Raw genomic sequence first — 22,454 nt, forward strand, 5'->3', positions numbered from 1 at the left:
GTGCAATAATTAATTCTGACTACTACTTATCTTCCTCCCCTCCATATTAAAAAAAAAAAAAAAGAAATAACAGAAAATATGACATTTTATTCTGCCCCCCCTCCTTATTTCAACATATGGTTTGGTCCAGGTGTCAGAGCTCCTTGCTGATGCCAGTAAATAAATACACTCTATCTAAACTCTATTTAAAAAAAAACGTCAAACTAATGATTTAATACTGTTATCCTTAAAAAATATTGTTAAACTGTAAAAAAAAAAAAAAAAAAAAAAGGCTTCTACCTTTCTCATCAATCATGCATGAAATCTAAAATCTGTTGTAAAATATAACGTTACATTTTTAGGGTTGGTATGGTGGGGTCCAAAGTTTTATTTATTTATTTATTTATTTGCCCTTTTAACTTTCTTATCCACATTGAATTCCACAGATCTTGCACTTCATGACCCCCTTGACAAAGTTCCACTTTTGCACCAGTGTCTTGGCTCATTTTTCTTGCTGTTATCGCGTAATCTTACGAAGCAGAGAGATGCTTTGTGACACATCACACCTCCAGATCGTTTGGAGCTCTTACCTGTTACCTGTCTGCAGCCACACCTGCACTGAACAAAAGAAAATGAAGCCTTCAGCTGGTCTGACAGCTTCAGCGCACTGTTTTTCCCACCGCTCACTTTCTCAGCAGGATTCCATGAACTCACTGAACATTAGAAGCATTATGCATTCTTAATTTGGAACCATCCTCTCCATATAATACCATCACCACCCATGGCTTTAATTCTGACAGAAGCTCCTGCGCATCCAGTTTGTTTCTCCCTCCTTCTCTGCTTTTTGACGCATTGGATTTAAAGGCAAAGGAGAGTTTAAATCATCAGAAACTGGACTCAACTTAGAGATGGTGGATGCTTTTCTACATCTGGGTTCTGCTGCAGGATGTCGAAATAATAATGATCCTCAGTAAGTCGACCCGTATTTGCGGGTGATTTTGGAGCCAGACGCAGAAACCCCCCACCCCCACCCCCCCAGCAGGGACTGGGAGGTTGAGACACCCCTGAGAATAAACCCCGGACAGCCGGTGACCAAACTGGAAGGCTTCCAGCTGGCTCAAAGAGCAGGTAAGATGAATGAAACAGGAGACTGCAGTGTTTGTGGTTACATATGACACAGTCAAAATAGTACAAGTGAATACAAGTCACCTGTCCCGACTGTTTACTTAATGCAAAACTGCATTTACAAACAGAGCAATTTAAGGTGCGTCGATTTTCTGCAAAGCGTAAACGTATCCCAGATGATTTAAAGACATTTTATGACATGATAGAAAGTCCTCTTTAATACGGCATGTATCTCACTTTTCAACATCTTACGCAGGTAGAACATGGAAGCATTTTGTCCTTCAGTCCTCCAGTAAAATAACCAGCCGTGACCAGGAGGAAGTCATATGATTCAACAGTAAACATCTGAATTATTGGGAAACTTCAACATTATCATAAGCCGAATTTCTCAGCTATGTCTAATAATGAGCTGTAAATATGACTTTTGGTGTTTAAGGTCTGTGTTTTTTCTTAAAAGTGCAGTGACCTTAAATCATAACGTTTTCTAATGGAGTTTGGTTCATGATAAAAACATGTTTGTGTATCACATACTGATGTTGCTTCCTGATGTATGGAGCAACAGTGAACACTAAGTTAATGAGGTAACTGTAACTTTTACCTAATTTAGACTGGAACTGAGCAATATACTGGATTAAATCAATGTATCAAGGTTTTGCCTGAATTGCAAAATCAAGACCAAAAAAAAAAAAATCTACAAAAAATTAAAATGCAACCTATTTGCTTCTTGTAATATACTAAATGTGAATGCATTTCTCTAGTAATATATTGCATGTAGTGTGAGCAAAGAAACCATATTTTTCAGTCAAGTTACTGTACGAGGGCTGTTCAATAAGTTCATGGCCTTAGCCAGAACAGAACAACACAGACTGATAATTTATATTTTATTTTTCAACATAATCTCCATTTACAGCAATGCACTTGGTCCATCGATGTTCAAGCATCACTATCCCATCACGAAAGAATGTAACATCCTGTATTATAACAACCAGTATTTCTGGGTGAGGCCATGAACTTATTGAACAGCCCTCGTATGTCTATTTATATAGCCAGAAAACCATTGGTTAAAATACAGTGAATCATTACTTACTAGATATGTAGTTTTGCACTTGGTTTTGTATTCATTTTTTATTATCTTTGGGTGTACAGGGTGTCCCATAAGTCTCCATATATAGGAGACATAATACATATGGTTCTAACATGTATTTCTTTATGTTTCTTCTTTATAGTTCTTCAGCAGTGGAGGACACACATTGAAATGTGTTCCCGACAAAATGGCAGTCATATAGAGCATATTATATAAATAAAAATGGTGTATGTCAAGAAACGTTTATTTTTTCTATGTATGGAGACTTATGGGACACCCTGTATTTTGTTTGGTTTGTCTGACTTTATACAGTATGACTTTATTGCTAGTTGTGTATAGCTAACCATTAAGGGTATTATTATTTAGAAGGTGGAAGGAAATATAAGATTATAATATAATTTCTTCATCCTGCTCCTTTTCGAGCATGAGCGTGTAAATGTTTGTTTACCTGATGATGATTGAATGTCTGCTGATGAAATGCACAACCATGAACGAAATAAATGAAATGAAAAAAATATTGAATTATATTCCCTTACTGCCCAGCTCTGATTTAAGGTCAATATGACAACACATTGCAAATCATTACCATTAACTATTTTGGGAAAAGTGCTTGTTGTATCATAGATACAGGAGATGTTGCACCAAAGATCTTCGGTCTTATGAGAATTGTTTTATTCTGCTGGTCAAAAGTTCACAGCAGTGACTCACACTCATGAAAGATTTATTTTTATTCCCCCCAGTGCAGACGGCGGTGGACCTCACTAAACAGAGGACAGAACGAAGGACACTGGGATAGTCTGTCGAGCTATAAACCCTGCTGGATCATGGGTAATCACACTGGCAAAGACAGCCACAACTCTACAGGTACTGGAACACAGATGCACAAATGATTCTGTTTTGTAAAAGACTAGACATGAGAGATGGGCAACCATTTTAGCAGCACAATCTAAATAAGTTAAAATGTTTTGCAATAAAGTCATAGAATTAAAGCCTTACAACAGGCTTGGAAACAACTAAACATAAAGCAGTTGCAGTTAAAGTAAAGAATAAATGAGTTGAGAGACTGTAGTATCATAATTTAAGAAAATAATTTCATAATATTAGGAATTTTGATTTGTAAAATTTTATTCTGATACTGCTGTTTTTAACACATCTGGCAAATTGATGTGGTTATTTTTGTTCTTGATGTAATTTGTTACTTCTATCATGCTGAGGAAACAAAGAAGTCATTGTAATTATAGCCAGTCTCTTTCAGCCCTATCAACACCACTGCCTTGGAACGAGCTAAAATTCAATCATCACACACATTACAAAAGCTACTTTTCATTCAACACAACTAATAATCATCAGCCGCTGCCATTTGTGAATGTTGTCTCATTTGCCAAGAGGCTTTTGGCAGTGGACGCAGCTCATATCAGCCAATGTTCAGCTGATGTATCAGTGTTTCTCTAGTGGGTACTGTTATTTTCGAGTGTGATCTGTGATCTAAGTGGTTCTTATTCCTTTTTAAGCATGTAACTGCTTAGTTGTTTTTGTCTGTCCGATGTGGATGTTATTAATTTGTGTAGTATTTGTATTGTTAATTTGAATGGATGTGTAACATGTTGTGTGTTCGTCGTTGGTATACATTTAGGTGAGAATGAGTTGGCTTCAGCTAGAGGATAAGAGGATAAACACCCAAATTACTTAACTGAGAAAACAGGAGAGGCCTTCTTTGGACTTGGGTATAGATGTAAAGTAGATAAAGTATAAAGGATGTATTTATGGTGTTTTTGGTGAGGAATGTGTGTAGCCATTTCATTTCCGATTATATGTCAGAAGGGGCACATCCTTTTAGATCTGAGCTCTTACTTTGGCCCTAATACTAAATAAAGGCACAAACCATTTATCATATCCTTTTGTTTACCCTTAGCACACTGAAACGCTGAACAGGCAGCACAAACGTAGTCTAAGCTGCAGTTAAGTGTGCCACCTCTACAACAGGAATACTGCAGGGAAATAAATCAGAAACTTTCCCAGACTTGATGAATCAGATCTTTTCAGATACTGTATCCTCCAAAGGGCCTGTTGAAATATAGATTCAGCAGCATTAGATCCCTTGGCTGTCTAATGCCCTCAGACTTTGCGGTTTTAGACATCAGACAGCAGCTGTCACTTGCCTCCTCTAATGCGTGAAGTAGCCTTGTGTAGCGCCATGCTAGTCGGCTGCTTATACCGTTTAATTCTCACTTACAGCTGTTTAAAATGCTGCTGGCTTTCCTTACTTGGCTGTCAGTTTGCAGGAAGTGGCTCCCTTGTGAACAGGGCGCTGTAGCTGAGCAGACTACACAACGCTGCTGCCACGGAAACGATGAGTCTGCAGAATCCTGCAGTAAAACACAAGGACAAGGAGGGGAAGTGTGCAGGATCAGAGTGTTGTCGGGTGATTTCTGTAGCCTGCCAAAAACCTGTTCATAGTAAATAAGCAATGCATTCCTCCAAAAGTGTCCCACTGACATCATACAGAAATCACATGGCTCTAACATTCAACAGAGACAGGTGACATCTGCTTATCTGTCCTAGAAGATAAATCCCTGCGCTGTAGCTCTTCCTGAGCTTTTCTCCATTTCTTACCCATTCCCTAAGGGTATTTTTGTAGAGTTTTCCTCACTCGCATCAAGGGTAAAAGTACAGAAGGTGTTTTCCATTGTAAAGTACTTCACAATGCAACACTTACACAACATGCTGCCCCAATAACAATATCACAGCATCATTATATATCAACATTCCAAAAAACAATTATGCTTTTGCTACCTGCATTGTAGTGCCAGTGTCACAGAATTAAACAACTGAGATACAACAATGTGCTTCTCCATAGTGCCTCTTTACATGTCCATGTTTACTTATGCCACGTTTTCACAAAAATACTGTTATTTAGCCAGTAAACACAGTATATTCCTGTATCCTGTAATATTGTCCACCCCTCGAGTGCACTGCAAAAATGATTAGAGCTATAGAAAATCAAACTGACTTGAGCCATCGGGGACTGTTTGCTTTTGCATAAGTAAATATTTCCTGAAAAAATATCAATCTCCCTCATGCGAAGTCAAGCTTGCTCTGATTGGTTAACTCAACCTCTGAAGCAACAGCCCATAATAACCTAGTGATGACCTGTGAATGCTAGGTTCTCTGCAGGGTGTGTGCAAATGTCTGAGAGACATTTTGTTGGGTGTAAAATTATCATGTGTCAATTCATGAAAACCACTTTCCACTAGAAAAGCAAGTTTTTTTGTGTCATAGTTAGGGCATTTACTGGCGTATAGTTGATATGTATGATATAACACATGGAATTTGATTTCATGAGACTAATAATGATACATAAACAACATAATTTTTACCTCCTGAAAGGATGTGCAGTCACGGAAAAAATTAGAAGATCATCAAAAGTCATCAAAAACAATGGTTATGCAATCAAGTACTAACAAATCAAGTGTGTATCATGTGACAAACAGACAGAAAAGAAAACATGGAATATGTGAAAGCACTGTTTTTGGCAGTACAATGCCATAGCTATTGATGTGAAGTGCTTTTGGTTATTATCAAGAAAACTATGGAAAATGGATAGATATCAGCTCTGAAATTAAACTCCTATGAGCTATTTTTGTTGTTATCAGTGTATTTGTCCAAGCAAATGTACCTTTAGTTGTACCAGGCTTTAAAATGAGCAAAAAATTGAAGAAAAGAAGGATGGTTTAATAATTCTCCCTGTAAATTAGGCAGTGGAGTGTGAAGGCAGGGTACAGTGTGATTGATTTTGGACATAATCACCTTGTGGAAGGCAGTGAGAGCAGCTGTTAGATAGTGGATCAGGGAAAAACAGCCTCTCTTCCTGATCTTGCCACATGGGGGAACAGTTCGTTTGTTTGCCAGCCAAGGCACTGGCAGGACAAGCTTTTTTGCTGCATCAGTCAATAAGGGAGCAGACACTGAGCTTACATCTGCATCAAAGAGAGGAAGCAGAGGGGCTCAGCATGTGGCACACATTTTTAACTTGATTAGGTTATTTGTAAGGCTCAGACAGCAGTGTTTTCCTTTGCACTCCAGAGTCTGTTTCTCCTTCTCAGGTTCCCCTTTAGATTTTTTCCATACGCCTCCTACCACACCCTCGGAGGCAGAGCTGAATGCCATGGCCTCTGCATCTTCCTCTAATGAGGCTTCACCAGAGACCGCCGGCTGCACCACCCCTTTCACCACCTCTCCAATCGCAGACTGGACTCACAAAGTGCCTGCTCCCACAGAATGGGCTGTGATAAGTGTGGACAGCATTACTTCCTCAGAGACAAATGTGAGCGATGCTGCAGTGGGGCAGACGCCAGCAGCCAGCCTGCCTCCGTCCAGAGGGTCACCGGCTGAGCAGAGCTGGCAGGAGCGGGACAGCGGGCTGGAGCCACAGGCTGCGACGGAGCGAGCCGGAGAGGAGATGACTCTGGTTTTACTCAGTCTGATGGAGCACTACCAAAACTCACTCGGCCTAACCCCCAACAGGGACGTCACTACAGGAGCTGTAGGTAGGTCCTGCTTTCTGTAATTAAAGTGTTCCATAGAAAGATTTTACCTTACTCATCCTTTTGAAACAGCAGTGTGTGTATTCCCCAAGGCTCGGTCCTGGGCCTGCTGCTTTTCAGTTTTTTTATTACAGTCTGCACAGTGGCTGACCACCAATTTTATATAAGGCTCTTCTCAATTATATATTTTTTGCATCCTTGACTCCTTCACTTGTGACCAGGAGAATTTTATTATTTTTTGTTTTTTTTTTTAAGATGTCTCTCTTCCTTAACATGCACATCAAGGAGAAAGAAACAGGGACCATGGAGGCTAGATGGAGGAGCTATGACAGCTGTTTCCTTTGTCCAAATCTATCTGGCATTGAAGCCCATGGTGTATAAAAAGGGCATGATGTAAAAAACATAGCAGGAGCAGGACTCAAAAAAGACAAAGAAGTTGTCCTCATTTGGAAGTTATAGGCCTATTAGTTTAATTAAAATGATCCAATGTCTGATCAAACTTCTGTGAATTACATAACAAACAAGTGGTGCCAGGCATAACAAACCCCACCCCTCTTTTATGAGAAATGTTTATGGCTGACAAACAGCAAGGTTTTTAGCTAACTGTACTGCTTATTTTTTGACATGTATTTTTTTGTTTTTGTTTTGTTCTATATCTGTACTGTACTGTGGTTTTATAAACAGTAATTTTTATTGTATGTTGTAAGCAGTGGCGATTTCTCGAAGACTGCAAGGGAAGCTCAGCTTCCCCTAAAATTATGAAAATTAAATGGTCAAATATGTACGGTTGTGTTGACATTTCATGAACTACAAATGTGTCATCTCAAAGACGAGTTCATTCAGAATCAGCTTTATCACAGATCACCGGACTCGATGTTGTTCACTTCTCATACATTCCCGTTGTGCTCTTTTCTTATTTCTCATGCGATCTCTGCTCAGTGCATTTCCCCGTAGACGCCCGGCGTCCATGCACTTCAATGGGACTGAGTGGAACAGTTTTTTTCATTGCCTCACAACTGGACAGGACTTGGATAAATGCCACAATGTTGTCCTGCCCCCAGACACTCGGCATGTCTGGGGGTGAATGGAGCTGCGGGCGGAGCTTGGCTGGGCTGGACGCCAGGCTTCCACATGTTGATTGGAGGATCAGTCAAAAGGCTGAATCCCATTTGATTGACAGCTATTTTGAGATCTACTCCTTCACTTGACAGAGTTCAGTTTAATACCGTCATGCATTCTGCTTGTGAAATGGAGAGAGAAACCACTACAAAATTATTTGTTCATTTCTTGCACTGTAAATAAAACACACTCATTGTACTTCCTTGTTTCAATTTAACAGAATTTCAACGTTTTCTTGTTTAGCTGGTACAATAAGGTCACTGACCATTTTCTTAAAAAGGAACGGAGGGCCGAATTTATGTTTAAATAACTAGACCATTTTTTTAATGTAAGCTGACAATGAGCTTCGCCTCTCTGAAAGACAAGCAGCCGCCACTGGTTGTAAGAGCTGAACTGAAAAGAGTTAAAATTCAGCAATAGCTACAAACTCCCTGTGCATCACATGCTTTGTTTGCACTTTGATACGGACAATGAAGTTTAACAGACAAATGCATCTCAGTTCAGACATCTCACTGTGTTTTGTCTCTTCTGTTAGAGCTTCTCAGACACTTAATAACGGAGAGGGATACACTGGATGAGGAGGTGCACACCCTGAAGGAGACACTGAGGGTGAGTTGAGTCTGCAGGTCATTTTATCAGCTCTAAGGAGCATCGTAAACATCCAGGTTCCTGTTTGTTTTTTCTTCTTTCCCAGACAGAGCAGATGGAGTGGCATCAGTTCCAGTGTGACCTGCAGGTCGCTGTGTCGGTGGCAGACCGGCTGAGGGTGGAATCGGAGCAGGCTCTAGACGTACTCCAGGGGAAGCACAGGGCTGTGGAGGACCAGCTGGCCCAGGCCATCAGCCGGCAGCAGGAAAAGGACAAAGAGCTGGAAAGCCTCCGAGCCGAGTACAGAGAGGTCTGCCGCAAACTGTCTGAACTCACCCTGCAGCAGCAACAGGACCAGGCTGAACTGGAAGCCCTGAGGAGAACATGCAGAGACAAAGACATGACAACTGGCGATAAAGACCCAGAGAGACAGGACTCTCTGACAGCAAACGGGGAGGAAAAACTAGAGGAAGCAGAGGATGATGGAGCGAAACATGCTGAAAAGGAGAATGAAGAGGCTGAAGAAGGGGCTCCTAATGCTGAGAGCACAAATGGAACAGGGAGCTTTCATTTGACAGGGAAGGGGGTCGCTGAGGGCTACCTGCGCAGTTTAGCTGCTCTGGAGAAAAAGAAAGAAGATGGACGTGGTCTGAGGGATCCAAGGAGGATTGTGATGCTGTCTGAAAGATCCTGGTGAGTCTGCATCAAAGTTATTATGGTGAACAAAAACAAACAATGGAAACTAGGTCTAAAAACATTTTTGTTCATTGAAATAAAAACTAGAAAACCACTCAGAGAGCACAGACCTCAACAGATCAGTGCCCCCCCCCCGATCACCACCAAAATTCAATCATTTGTTCCTTGTGCCAATATCAACATTTCCTGAAATTTTCATCCAAATCAGTCTATAACTTTTTGAGTTATCTTACACGGACAGACAGATAGACAGACAGACAAACCAACGCTGGCAAAAACATAACCTCCTTGGCGAAGGTAATAACTACCTTAAACTAAACTAATGGGTGATTAGCACTATCACTTCACAGCAAAAAGGTCCTGGTTTCACACCCAGCACCCCCCAGTGGAGGACTGTGTGGAGTTTGCGTTTTCTCCTCATGTTTGCATGGGTTCTTTCTGGGTGTTCCAGCCTCCTCCCACTGTCCAAAAACATGCACCTTAATAGATTAAAAGGTCAGTCTAAATTGGCAGTAGGTGGGAATGTGAGAGTGAATAGCTGTTTGTCTCTATTATGAACCAGTGACAGATCCAGGCTGTACCCCACCTTCACCCAATGGCAGCTGGGATAGAGTCCAGCCCCCTCACAGTCCTCCAGAGCAGGGGTGTCAAACTCAGATCCTCGAGGGCCGGTATCCTGCATGTTTTAGATGTTTCCCTCTTCCAGCACACCTGATGGTTGTTATCAGGCTTCTGCAGAGCTTGATGATAGGCTTATCATTTGAATCAGGTGTGTATTTGAAGAGGGATACATCTAAAACATGCAGGATACCGGCCCTCGAGGATTTGAGTTTGACACCCCTGCTCCAGAGGATTTAGCAGTTTAGATGAATTAAACTGTACTATGTCGACAAAACTTCATGAAGTGATGTTTAAGAGAGAAAATGTCTTTAGGTTTAATGTTTTGTATCAGGGTTATTATACAGTTAATAAGCAGTGGGAAACTTGAACTAACATGAATTAAATAAATACTGGAGTGAGCAATGGAACACAACTAAACAAAAATCCTATTTGTAATTATTTTTCCTAGTGATTTACATTATGTTTGCTGTACTGCTTTGGTCATTGAACATATTTAAAGTCATGCAGTCTATTATCCAACCTTTTTCAGCCTCTAAAAATCAAGGTTGGCTTCATAATCCCTGAAAAATCAATAAAAAATGAAAAACAAAAAGTGTATTTATGCAATTATGAAACAGAATGAAGCTAAACTGAAGTCAAACTGAATGACTAAATAGAAATAAAACCTTGATTACATATGGAATCTGTAAGTTTTACACCAGCAGATGGCAGCGTCACATTTTTGTGTTTCCAAATTGTCAACACATGCATCATATCAGAGAAAGTCAGGAGAAATTACCATCTGATAATTGGGTTTTCATGTTTCTTTGTTTTTTGTCATATTGCCAAATGCTCCATCTCAATACTGAAGCTGAAGTTAAATTGCTTTTAGGCTATGTTTGTACATTTTTCTGGTTAATGAGCCAAGTACACTGACTGACACACATTTATGATAGTCTGGTTATTTATCTGTGATTTTTAAACAGTGTAAGGATTTGTTGAGTTGTTATATGATAATTTTTCTGACAATTTTGAACCCCACATTACATAAAATCACTAATTAAATGTAAAGTAATCCAGCAAAGTGGCCTGGAAAACTAATTCTACTCAAACTGAAAACATGAAAATCCTTTTTATTTTATTTTTTTTGCGATCAAATTTTTATTTTCATTTTCATTTCCATTAAACAAATGAAGTCCAACACAGGTATTTCAGGGGATATAATATTACTGGAATGGATTCTCAGAACAAGAATACCAACAGTGGGCCCAAGACATAAGAACGTGTCATGGGATACCATAGAACACTAGGGGTGTGTATTGGCAAGAATCTGGCGATACGATACAAATCACAATACTAGGATCACTATATGATATATCACGATATATCATGATACTGTTAAAAAGGCAATTTTTTGTTTTTCTTTTTTTTTTTTTTAAATTATCATTACCTTGAAGAATTAAATTACACCAGAAATATGCAGAAATACAAAATATTTTTTTTTTAGCAGGACAGGATCTAATGCTATATCACAAAATTTTCCTGTGTTAAAGCTTAAATCATGTTTTACAGACATAACACTGTAAGATACTGTTCAAATGTTCATATTCTGTTAGTGCATAACTAACATCATGACATTATTTTTGTGCAATCCCAACAAAGGAACTAACATTATTTAATAAAAGAGTGTTAAATAGTAATAAATAAAATATATATATATATAAAAAAAAATGAACCTCCACAATATCTGCATTTGAATAAATACCTAAAAATATGGATACAGTACTTTTTAATATCGATACAGTATTGTGAAATGAAATATCGCGATATTTTGCAGAACCGATATTTTCTTACACCCGTATAGAACACCGTGATAGTATGATAAGAAAAGAAAAGTAAGGTTAATTACACACTAAAAAAATTAAAAATTCATACATAATCTACAAAAATACACACAAAACATACAGACACACAAACAAATATAGACAAGAAAGAGGTGAAAATCCTATATTATTCTAAACTTTGTGCAGTGATCGTCAGCACAGAACATCTTTATTAAATATGCAAACCTTGTGTTTTGTAGGAGTCTGTCTCGTCTCCCACTTCCCTCCGACTCTTCCACTCAAAATGAGACCTCAAAGAACTTGAGCACAACACTGCCGCTATGCAAGGTATGATATATCTATTAATGAATGGATTTAAATGGGTGAATATTCCTGTGATGTTGATTCTAACCTCCCTTTCTACTCTGAACTCCTCCAGAAAGAAGAGCCAACTAAAGGGAGGAGGATGGATCGTGTTTTACAGCGACAGGACAGCTGGTCCAGCTTTTATACAGGTAAGAAAACACCTACTAATGTACTGTAATAAGTCATTTTAACAGACAGTTACAGCTATATGAATGTGTGTTTGTTTGTTTTTTTTCACAGGGAAACAAGAAGAGGATCAAAGCTCAGATTCTGTCAAGTAAGTAGATGTGATTCTCTGGCTTTTTGACACTGACACCTGACTCTGCTCTGCATCACATTTTATGAGCTATATGAGCTTCATTGCAGGTATATTTAGTTCAAGTGTTGAAGAATGACATTGATTTTATGATAAGTCACATGTTAACAGCCCCTTAAAGGTCCAGTGTGTAATATTTAGATGGATCTACCTACAAAAATGGAATATAATATTTAGAATTCTGTTTTAATTAGTGCATAATCACCTGAAAATAAGAACCGTTGTGTTTCCGTTACCGTAGAATGAGCCGTTTATATCAACAGAAGGAGCGGGTCGCCTCCACGGAGTTCGCCATGGTGCGCCGTCATGTTCCTACAGTAGCTCCAAACGGACTTCCTCGTCGTCTTTTTTCCGTTTTATGGTGGTGGCATCCAGTGTTAAGGTGCATTACTGTCACCTACTATGTCTGAGTGTGGACCAGAGTTAATATCCCCTTAAATAAAAAAGCCCAGAAGGGACAAAACAAACAGCGGCTACAATGAGGGACTTCCACGTTTCTTGCAGGCACTGTAGAAGAGCGTGGAGGATGTTCAGTAGATGTCACTAAATATCACACACTGAACCTTCAAGTTGACAGAACAGCTGGCAGGAGTAAACTGAAGATTTATTTTCAATGTTAAAGTCACATTTTGAAACCAGCTGCAACTTCAGACTGAATCTTATATTCATATATTTTTGATAATGACATAACTCATATATAGAAGTCTGGAGACTTGATTTCAGACCTTATATCTTCTGGTATAGCCTTCTCTGTCTCCTAAATGACTCTTTTTTTTTTTTCTCCATTCTCACTCATATGCTAGTTAAATATGATGATGAAAAAAGCTTAAATTCTCATCTTTTCATATATTTTTTTAATGACATAATGTATTTGGAAATAATTATTAGAAAACTATGACAGTTCAGCTTTTATTGTAGAAGTGACACGTAAAGAGTTTTCAAGTTTGCTAATATGTATGAAATATCAAAATACACTTTTTAATAGAGAAATAAGCTGTATTACATTATTTTACTAGTACTACTATATGGAATTCCAATGTATGTATTATATCCAAATTTGTGTACTGTATGTTCTGTATGTATTTGTTTCATTTCTATGTTATCTAATTCTTTAAACTGTGGGTGTATTCATTTTCTAGTATTCTACCGTGACATTTAATAATATCTAACTCTACTCAGTCTGCTGTTCATTGTTAGTCCTCCTGCATCTATAAACACTAAATGTCAACCACCTCTCTGATGTTCAAGTTGAAAAGCCTTCTCATGTCCTCTGCAGACCTCAGGATGGTTTCAGCGCTCTGCTGCGGCGCCACGGCGGTTCCAGGAGGAACTCCCTGCTGCGCTGGAGCCAAAGTCGAACTCAAGGCTATGAGGTCAGTAAAAGAAAACTGATGTTATTCGTGTTAAATTCTACAACTAAAATAAAATAGTGCCTTTTAGTCATGACTTTAAACCTATGGAAGACTCTCTTTATTGAATGTTTTGCTGCAGAATATTGAGATCACCAACTTCAGCAGCAGCTGGGAAGACGGTTTGGCCTTTTGTGCTGTTTATCACACGTATTTGCCAACTCGAATCCCCTACGACAGCCTCAGCCCAGAAGACAAGGTAGAGCTGGACCTGTAAACATGTTAGCAGATTGTACTGTCACTGCAGTCAGTTTCAGGTTGTTTCATCAGAAAAGAACAATGAAGAGAAGCATCCATCCAAGACTTCAGAGACAAAAATAATCAAAAAGACACATCTGACACTCTGAAACCAACCGAATAGCTTAGATACTTCTTGGCATTATTTGATATACACTAGTCAACATTTGCAAGGGATCAGGACTATAACTTTGCTATATTTGGGGGTGTAATTCTGGAAACTTGACAGTTTATTTTCCCAGTGGAGTACACCCTGCGGATGTGGATGGTGGCCACACACATTATTGACATCACACCGTATGTGTTTCAGAACATTCGGAGTGGTTTCAGTGAAAACAAAATTGGAAGAGTAATTATTGTGAACTCTAATTTCTAGGGTTATATCACCCTTTTGCCTGAAAGTGCAATAAAAATGTATGTTTTTTTACCTTTTGGTCCATTTTTCTTTACATGACTAGCCAAAGTACACACATAATACAGTATATGAAATCACCCAAAATATTATACAACATCAATTATTGTGCAAATATGAAACTGATCCCTAGCAAATGTTGACTAGTATAGTTTGATAATACATTTCAGTGCCTGAGGAGTGCATGCATCTCACATGAACGGCTTTTATACATTTCATTTTATTACATTTGAAGTTGTAGTAATTTTTTAAAGTTATTTATGAGAAAATGAAACAAATATATTGGTAACCAAACACCTATTGTAACTTTCTTTTTGTTCACCTGGGAAATTGGAAACAGAAAAGGTCTCATTTAGGAACTGGCAAAGAATATAAAAGTATAGTGCAGAACTCTGCTGCTTCTTTGACATTTTTTCTGTTGAAAATGATGAAGGTATAGCTCTACACTGCAAAAATCAAAATCTTACCAAGTGTATTTTTCTCATTTCTTGTCAAAATATTTCATCACACTTAAAAGAAGACATAATCACCTAAAGAGTAACTTTTTAGTGAGATATAACGACTTATTTTTAGACAATAGATCTTGAAAATCTTATTTCAAGAAATCTTACCAAGATCATTTTCACTTATTCCATTGCCAGGATTTTTATTCTTGAATTAAGCAAAAAAATATCTTGAATTAAGCAAAAAAAATCTGCCAGTGGAACAAGTGAAAATTATCTTGGTAAGATTTCTTGAAATAAGATTTTCAAGATCAGTTGTCTAAGAATAAGATCTTATGTCTCACTTACAAGTTACTCTTTCGGTGATTATGTCTTATTTTAAGTGTAATGAGATATTTTGACTAGAAATGAGAAAAATACACTTGGTAAGATTTAGATTTTTGCAGCGTACTGCCAGCACTAATGTAGCCAATGAACAAAAAGTAGGTTTCACATCTTATATGAGTTGTTTACACTGAGATTACAAAAAAAGATAAAGCTTTGATGTTTTTGAGAATCTCTTTGTGTCCAAAATGGTAGAAAAATTGCTGTTATCAGGAAATTCTGTTGCAGCCAAACAATGTATTGTCTTCAGTTGTTGGCTGTACAAGTTCTTAAGCCTCTGCACTGGTATTTTTTTTTTTTTTAATATATGTCATGAAATCTGCAAAACTAGCCGCCCAATTTTAAATATGACTGTACATTTTGTAATTTAAAATGTAAAGTAAGTTGTTTTTGTCTTGAATTTTGCTGTTGCAGAGGGATAACCTGGACCTCGCCTTTAAGACAGGAGAGAGTGTAGGAATCCCTGCTACACTGGTGAGATTTTGCACATGTATTTCTATTACTTAGTACAGATTTCAACTATAAAGTGCCAAACTGCACATCAAAATCCAGCTATTTTACTTGAGATGCAAGATTGGTGTGTGATTTTTGTTTTGACAGTTGACACAGAAGAGCTTTTCCTCAGAACTGCATGTTCTTCACTTATAGTCTCTCTCTTTCTTTAATGCTGGTTGTGTGACAGACAGTGGAGGAGATGCTGAAGCCAAACGGTCCAGACTGGCAGAGGGTTCTGGCCTATGTTGAAAGCATTTTTCGCCATTTTGAGATGTGAAGATGTCTTCCCTTGCCACATTCTTCGCTCATTTTTTTTTTTTTTTTTTTAAATAAATGTGACTCAAGCTGAAGGGCTGAAACAGGAGCAGCACTAAGAATGAACTCTGGAGCTAAGATTTAAAATGTCAGCAATATTAGACTCAAACTTTTACGTATCAGCACTCTCTCTCGCACACAAATGAGATATTAATATTTGGACGATGCACAGATGGAGGAAGGGAAACGGCATCTTCCCTGGAGTAAGTTTTATTTTTCTACAAACACAGCAGTAACACTGGATCCAAAAAGCTGCCGGGTGTTTATGCACAAAACAAAAACAGATTTAAAATCAATGGGAAATGCAAGACTGTGGGACTAAACCACCCAGAAAATATCCACCTGATTGAAGGTCATGTTCAGTTTGTCACATCTGGGGTTTGGGAACACTGATGTTGCACTGTTTATTTTTTGTTTTTTAATGAATGAGCACTTTATCATTACTGTAAATTTGTATTTTTGAGTATTTCAGAATCCAGGCACTTTAATTTATCTTGGTCAAAATAATTTTTTTATGTCAATATTATATCTGTAAGTACCCAAAAACTGAAACCCACAAAGCAAAAGATGAAGCCAGAAATGAACACATAATTTACGAACAAGTGATGTCTTATCTTAAAAGAAATGTTAGTGAGGAAACTTGTTTGTATATATGTATATGTGTGTATGCCTAAGTATTTTTTAAAATATAATATGAACCTGTGATGATGTGGTTGCCAAAGCCTTACTGCAATAATAAAGTTATACTGAAGTACATTTTAATATCTTGTCTTTTAAAAGTACAGTGCCACAATTTCACAGAAAACTGAGTTTTAATATACAACAAAAGAATGACATTTCAAACATCTGACAGCATATAAAATGGTATAAAAGATGGCAATAAAGGAAATGTTTAAGATTCTTTGACATAAGAAAATGGCCATGGACAGGTAAGAAATAAATACAGAACATTAAAAAGGAAATAATTTAACATCTTTTGCAACTGTAATGTTGGTAAAATCTCAATTTCACCCTTAATGGAACGTATTAGTTTACAGATACTGTTAAAAAAATGGACAGATGGTCGACAATGTGTAAAGACAGTATGATGTCTAAATCACATGTACGTATTCTTGCAGATGGTTTTTCAGAATGTAAAGAATTCCTATGAAGCTGTAATGGCGCCTCCTATAGGTGGTGTCGACAGCGGTGGCAGAAGCAGAGACTTGAGTTTAGTGGACATGGCTGCAATTTCAGGGTCCTGGGTTTCATACATCTTCACCAATCTGGCAAATTTAAGGACACCTAAATGTAAGGCACAAACAAAATTGATATGATTAACCTTCACTCCTACTATAAATAACATGCAATCAGCATAGAAGGACAAGTATAACATTCATTTCAATCAAATAGAGGAATATGTATGTGTGTATATATATATATATATATATATATATATATATATATATATATATATTCAAAGGCAAAGGTTAACTTTATTTTTGATCCATGTAGGGAAACTCAGTCTGCATTTCACTCAAACACACAATCATGGAAAAAAAATATTAGACCGTCAAAAGTCATAAACAATGGTTATGCAATCAAGTACTAACTTGTGTGTGTATCATGTGACTAAGACAGACAGAAAAGAAAACATGGAATGTCTAAAATCACCGTTTTTGGCAGTACAATGCCATAGCTATTGATGTAAGAACTGAAGTGATTTTGGTTATTATCAAGAAAACATGGAAAATGGCTAGATATCAGCTCTGAAATTAAACTCTTATGAGCTATTTTTGTTGTTAATATATTTGTCCAAACAAATGTACCTTTAGTTGTACCAGGCATTAAAATGAGCAAGAAATTGAAGAAAACAAGAGTGGTCTAATACTTTTTTCCAGGACTGTAGAGTAAAATGTGTCATAACATGTAATCTGTTACAAAAAAAAAAAAAAAAAAAAAAAAAAAAAAAAAAAAAAAAAAATATATATATATATATATATATATATATATATATATATATATATATATATATATATATAATAAAATAAAAAAAGTAACTGCTAAAATCCTCATTTCTCTATTCAGCTAAAACCAGTCATCTCTCTGACACCTGCTCCACAGTGACCAGTGCTACAAAAATATTAACTTTTAATAGAAAATGACTTCTCCCTCACCTTCCCCTTCGTTGTTGAAACCATAAGCTTTGATAACCTCCTGTTGAATCAGTGTTGCCACCGGAAGCACGAGCTGCAGCATCTTCCCCATGTCATTACAGGCGCTTTCTCGTGCCTCATCCATTCGAGCTGCATTTTCTGGGACAGAGAAGGCCTGAATCACCTCACTTAACACCACTGGGGAGAAAACAGAAACACAAATGAAAGCTTATGTTTTACAGAATGAGCATACAGTTTCATAATAAGAGCACACATATTGTACATAAGAGGAGCTTTGTGGATTGTGATGTTGTAGTCTCACCTCTTGTTTGCTCCACAGTCAGGGTGGGCTGCTGTGCTGGAGCTGAGGCCATGGCTGGAGAGAGTAGAGACAGACACACACCTGGTGGTTATACACATCACATCTTTGCAAATTTTTTGATAACAGCATAAAAATTACAGTTGAGTGAAAGGCACCACACATAGCAGCACATGTCATCCACTAGAATATGCAACTTAAGTATAAGTCAACTTCAGTCTGAGTATTATAGAAATTATTATTATATAGAAATAAGGACCCAAAGTTTCCTCCTATTGATGCTGTCATTTTAGATGAATAGATCCTAATTTCACCATGTTGATAATACAAGTCAGTAAATGCAACCACAGGCTGTTTGTAACACCTAAAATAAACCAAAGCATAAAAAATTAAGAGGACAATGCCAATCAAAGACACTTGGACATGGTTCAAGACGACGAAGAACTTCCTAGTGATTATATCCAAATGAAATCCTACTCAGGTTAATAAAAGGAAATGAACAAACCTTGGTTGCACATAAAAACAAATCCACTCGATCAATGGTTTACATCTAACGTTTATTTTGCCTCTATGTTAGACGGTAACAACTTCACTCTATACATAGATACAAATACCTACAGTAAATTGACATGCCTCTGTCTTATGGATCCTTAAAGGGGTTGAATTTCCTCCAAAAACACAGACCAACACATAAAGAAGACTTTCGGCTAAAAGGAACGATAAGCTACATTACTATGGGCTTTCGACCATCCATTATCGCTGTTTTAAAGAGAAAAGCCAGCTAATATCGATTTACGAGAGGGTGACAAGTCACAGAGAAAATAAGTACATCACATATAACTGTAATATGAGATAAAAACAACTAAATTATCGAGAACTGGGGTTGAAAGACTTACCACTTGGATAAAAATAACCTAGCAGCTAGCAGGCTTGTTGACTGGTAGTTTTTACGGCAATACAGAGCAATTTACGGCACAACTTCCGATTCTTCAGACTAACGCGGAAGTGAAAGGTAAACAGAAATCAAACTGTGAGCATGGTAAAAAAGTAGAACGTAGTATTGGTTTGACATGAATTATACAAATACTATACCGTTATCAAATATTTAAAACCCTACAGAGAGTGAAGTTGAGTGAGACGGAAGCTTTAAATTAAGTATTTACAACTGTTTTGCCACGTAGCCCTACACTACAAACACAGGTGTTTACAATTTGCAGTTTGCGTCGATGGAGAGGAAACTTGCTGAGTTTAGAGCTCGAAGACAGGCTGCAAACGCTGTTAAAAAGGATGAAGGTGCCCCTGATCCAAAGTCCGGCGTACAGAGAGGAGGGAACACTTCAACAATGTCTGAGGCAACAGCTGATGACCACCACGAAGAGGAGAGGGCAGAAACCAGCCAAGCTTCAACTCACAGCGATAAAAACATGGTAAGAAATCACAAAATACATCTGTTATCATCTTTTCAGACATTAAATACAATCTGTTAATTTATATATATATACACGGTTTGTTTTCCCACAATAAATATAGGGACTATGTTAGAAATTAAAAATCACATCCAGGATCTCTGCATGTGAAATTCCTGCTGAGTTCCAAAGTCTAGGTTAATCGATGATGGAGAAAATTTCTTCTACTCCCTTAAAATATATTTTCAGTGCAAGGGAAATGAATAATCATTACTCATAATCTTATCTCTTTTAAAAATGTCACACTTGATCTAGCTTGGCAATATTATGCAGATTTTAGAAGACAGTTCGGAGAAACTTCTCTCATTTTCTAAGATATGTATTCTAATGTATTCTAAGATATAAACATCCTGAAAGTAAAGCTAAAGTATTAAAGTGAAAATACTTGTTTCCTATGGAAAATTTAGACATAAATGGCTTCATAACCTTTGGAAAAACATGTGAACATAATTATTTAAACTTTATTATTACAACTGAATAATAAAAGTGGATGACCGATACTGACTTTTTAAAATAATACCTTCATGTTAATGATACAGGACAACTCTTGCTAGTGTAAAAGTATGTAAGGAATCATTCTGCAAAATACAGTCTGTATAATGAACAACAATTATGAATAATTGTTATTAATAATAATTAATAATGATGATGTTGTCTTGGTATCAATTATATTGCCTTGTTAATCGTTGTTCCTGATGGAAACAAAAGACAATTTGTTGGAGTAGTGATTTCTTCATCACATTTCTTTACATGTCACCTGTTCTGATGTTCCTGGTTACATTTTGGTGAACCTAAGTCAGTTTTCCACTCTAGTGACTGATGACGTTTCATGTATTCTGTTATACTGTAAGATATGTTAATAATTAAAAGAAAGATGAACTTTCCTGTAGGTCAGTCTTGGTTTCTGTTAGACATGACACATCACTGGTGTCACCATTCAATTCTTGATATATGACATCCTCAGTTTTCTATGTTACTGCACATGGTTACTTTTTCATCAAGTAATACAAACAGCAAGATAAATCTGAATTCCGTTTTATGTAGACAGTGCTTTCCGATACGGAATATGGAACCCGCATTCTAAACAATCAAGAGTGGATGAACAAAATTGGGTCACGAGTAAATGAAGAACAGTAGGCCAATGATTAAACTACCACCAAATGGCTTAGGTGTAATTAAAAGCAATAGATGTTTCGTAAGAAAAAGGCAACCTGCAAAAAAGAAAATGAAGCTTAGCTAAAATAATTTTGTTCTACATGGTGTATCCTAAACTGCAATTTACAAGTTTACTTCATTTGACCCTATTATCCTGATAAATGTCCTCTTTCTGTAAGTTATTTTGTTAAAATTTGTAAGACTAAGTTGAAGTGATCATGATGACGTTATCTGTGTACTTGTCTTATCCTTTAGAAAATCTCATCTCTGCACACGGAGGGCAATTTATTCAGCAGTTCAAGTGGAGTACACTGTGAAATCTGTCTTGTGTGCACATGTGTTTTAAACATTATTTTTTCAAAAAGATGAACAAACTAAATTTTTATCACGTCCTTGTTTGTTGTGTTTCTGCAGGCCCGTAGAGACTGGTTGCTAGACAGCGCTCTGGGACAGTGGCTTTCTTCCAAACAGTTTGTCATCTCAAATGTTTTTTTGCTCAAAGTGCTGCTGTGGCTGGTTCTCCTCGGCCTGTTCATTGAACTTGAGTTCGGCTTTCCATTCTTCGTTCTCTCTCTCTTCTACTGGATCTATGAAGGACTCCGCAGCCCAGGCGCTCGTGAGCCTGGAGAGCTGAGCGCTTACTCTGTCTTCAATCCAGATTGTCAGCCACTGCTGGGTTCACTCACTGCAGAGCAACTGGAGGGAGAAATGGGCTACAGACCATTAGCAAACAGATGAACTGCTTGGAAATTAAACATTTATAGTAAAACATCTTTCCAAAAATGTGAATGTTTACTGAAAAAGAAAAGAAACACTTGACAAATCATGAGTTCACACAGATTGTATTTTCCAACAGACAAACTGGTGTACACATGAGTATGGTTAAGACCTCAGTTACAGAAGTCCGGAGTGTTTTGAGTAGATGAGTTTGTGCTTGAACAATTGGTATTTTTGTTAGAGTGAGTTGGGCCTATGAAAAGAAATCATAAAACATTAATTTGGTTATATGTTCTACATATCATGCCTAATGGAAAGTCTGATAGAGGAGACCCTGGGCCTGCTGGTGCTGAGGTGTTTAGGTCTTGTCACATTTGTTAACACTCAAGTGACTTAGAGCTTCTGTCCTTTTCTGTTTCTTTAATTGTTCAGGATATTTAAGGATAATGATAATTCTGTCAATTACAATAAGTAATTTCATTTCATCATTGCAATTAGCACTTTAAGCGCTTTAATAATTTCATAAAGACTTGCTGACATAACATTTAGGTTGTGAACATTAAATCTAGAGGTCTACTCATCCATATCAAGTAGTCAATAATATAATCTGGCACATTTTGTTAATATAAGGGTCATATTTTTATCATGTCTCATCTAAAAATGTGAATCCATCTTCACTGTTATCCAATTTATTTTCTTTACTGATTAAAGTGTTTTTTGTGGATGT

General features: G+C 37.3%; 3 protein-coding genes across 5 annotated transcripts; 2 read left to right on the forward strand and 1 right to left on the reverse strand.

The window, feature by feature from the left end:
- Nucleotides 1-770: 770 nt before the first annotated feature.
- LOC115414712 (cytospin-A-like) lies at nt 771-16,481 on the forward strand. Of its 2 annotated transcripts, XM_030127984.1 has the most exons (13): nt 771-1,107; nt 2,929-3,052; nt 6,292-6,735; nt 8,387-8,460; nt 8,546-9,132; nt 11,819-11,906; nt 11,998-12,073; nt 12,165-12,201; nt 12,482-12,622; nt 13,517-13,613; nt 13,732-13,848; nt 15,540-15,599; nt 15,808-16,481. In XM_030127984.1, the coding sequence occupies exons 2-13, from the start codon at nt 3,013-3,015 to the stop codon at nt 15,895-15,897; spliced, it is 1,851 nt and encodes a 616-aa protein (XP_029983844.1). In that variant the 5' UTR covers nt 771-1,107; nt 2,929-3,012; the 3' UTR covers nt 15,898-16,481. The 2 variants fall into 2 exon arrangements, with proteins under 2 accessions (XP_029983844.1, XP_029983845.1); XM_030127985.1 differs by lacking the exon at nt 12,482-12,622.
- On the reverse strand, nt 16,162-19,381 carry grcc10 (gene rich cluster, C10 gene). Its single transcript, XM_030127988.1, has 4 exons — nt 19,286-19,381; nt 18,393-18,446; nt 18,092-18,268; nt 16,162-17,219 (listed from the first exon to the last, which is right to left on the reverse strand). The coding sequence occupies exons 2-4, from the start codon at nt 18,442-18,444 to the stop codon at nt 17,080-17,082; spliced, it is 369 nt and encodes a 122-aa protein (XP_029983848.1). The 5' UTR covers nt 18,445-18,446; nt 19,286-19,381; the 3' UTR covers nt 16,162-17,079.
- On the forward strand, nt 19,378-22,453 carry saysd1 (SAYSVFN motif domain containing 1). 2 transcript variants are annotated; one of them, XM_030127986.1, is made up of 3 exons: nt 19,378-19,401; nt 19,607-19,816; nt 21,425-22,453. In XM_030127986.1, exons 2-3 carry the CDS (start codon nt 19,616-19,618, stop codon nt 21,746-21,748), a joined length of 525 nt encoding a protein of 174 aa, XP_029983846.1. In that variant the 5' UTR covers nt 19,378-19,401; nt 19,607-19,615; the 3' UTR covers nt 21,749-22,453. The 2 variants fall into 2 exon arrangements, with proteins under 2 accessions (XP_029983846.1, XP_029983847.1); XM_030127987.1 differs by lacking the exon at nt 19,378-19,401 and adding an exon at nt 19,414-19,517.
- Nucleotide 22,454: the final 1 nt, after the last annotated feature.

Source organism: Sphaeramia orbicularis, chromosome 24, assembly GCF_902148855.1.
Source record: "Sphaeramia orbicularis chromosome 24, fSphaOr1.1, whole genome shotgun sequence".
In the NCBI taxonomy this organism is placed as follows: Eukaryota; Metazoa; Chordata; class Actinopteri; order Kurtiformes; family Apogonidae; genus Sphaeramia; species Sphaeramia orbicularis.

Coding starts and splice junctions, on each gene's coding strand:
- LOC115414712 (XM_030127984.1), top strand. CDS start 3,013: ATGGGTAATCACACTGGCAAAGACAGCCACAACTCTACAG. Junction 11,907..11,997: donor CAACACTGCCGCTATGCAAG/GTATGATATATC, acceptor GAACTCCTCCAG/AAAGAAGAGCCAACTAAAGG. Junction 12,623..13,516: donor TGGTGGCATCCAGTGTTAAG/GTGCATTACTGT, acceptor TGTCCTCTGCAG/ACCTCAGGATGGTTTCAGCG.
- grcc10 (XM_030127988.1), bottom strand. CDS start 18,444: ATGGCCTCAGCTCCAGCACAGCAGCCCACCCTGACTGTGGAGCAAACA. Junction 18,269..18,392: donor GACTGTGGAGCAAACAAGAG/GTGAGACTACAA, acceptor TTTTCTCCCCAG/TGGTGTTAAGTGAGGTGATT. Junction 17,220..18,091: donor TTTCAACAACGAAGGGGAAG/GTGAGGGAGAAG, acceptor CCTTACATTTAG/GTGTCCTTAAATTTGCCAGA.
- saysd1 (XM_030127986.1), top strand. CDS start 19,616: ATGGAGAGGAAACTTGCTGAGTTTAGAGCTCGAAGACAGGCTGCAAAC. Junction 19,817..21,424: donor CTCACAGCGATAAAAACATG/GTAAGAAATCAC, acceptor GTGTTTCTGCAG/GCCCGTAGAGACTGGTTGCT.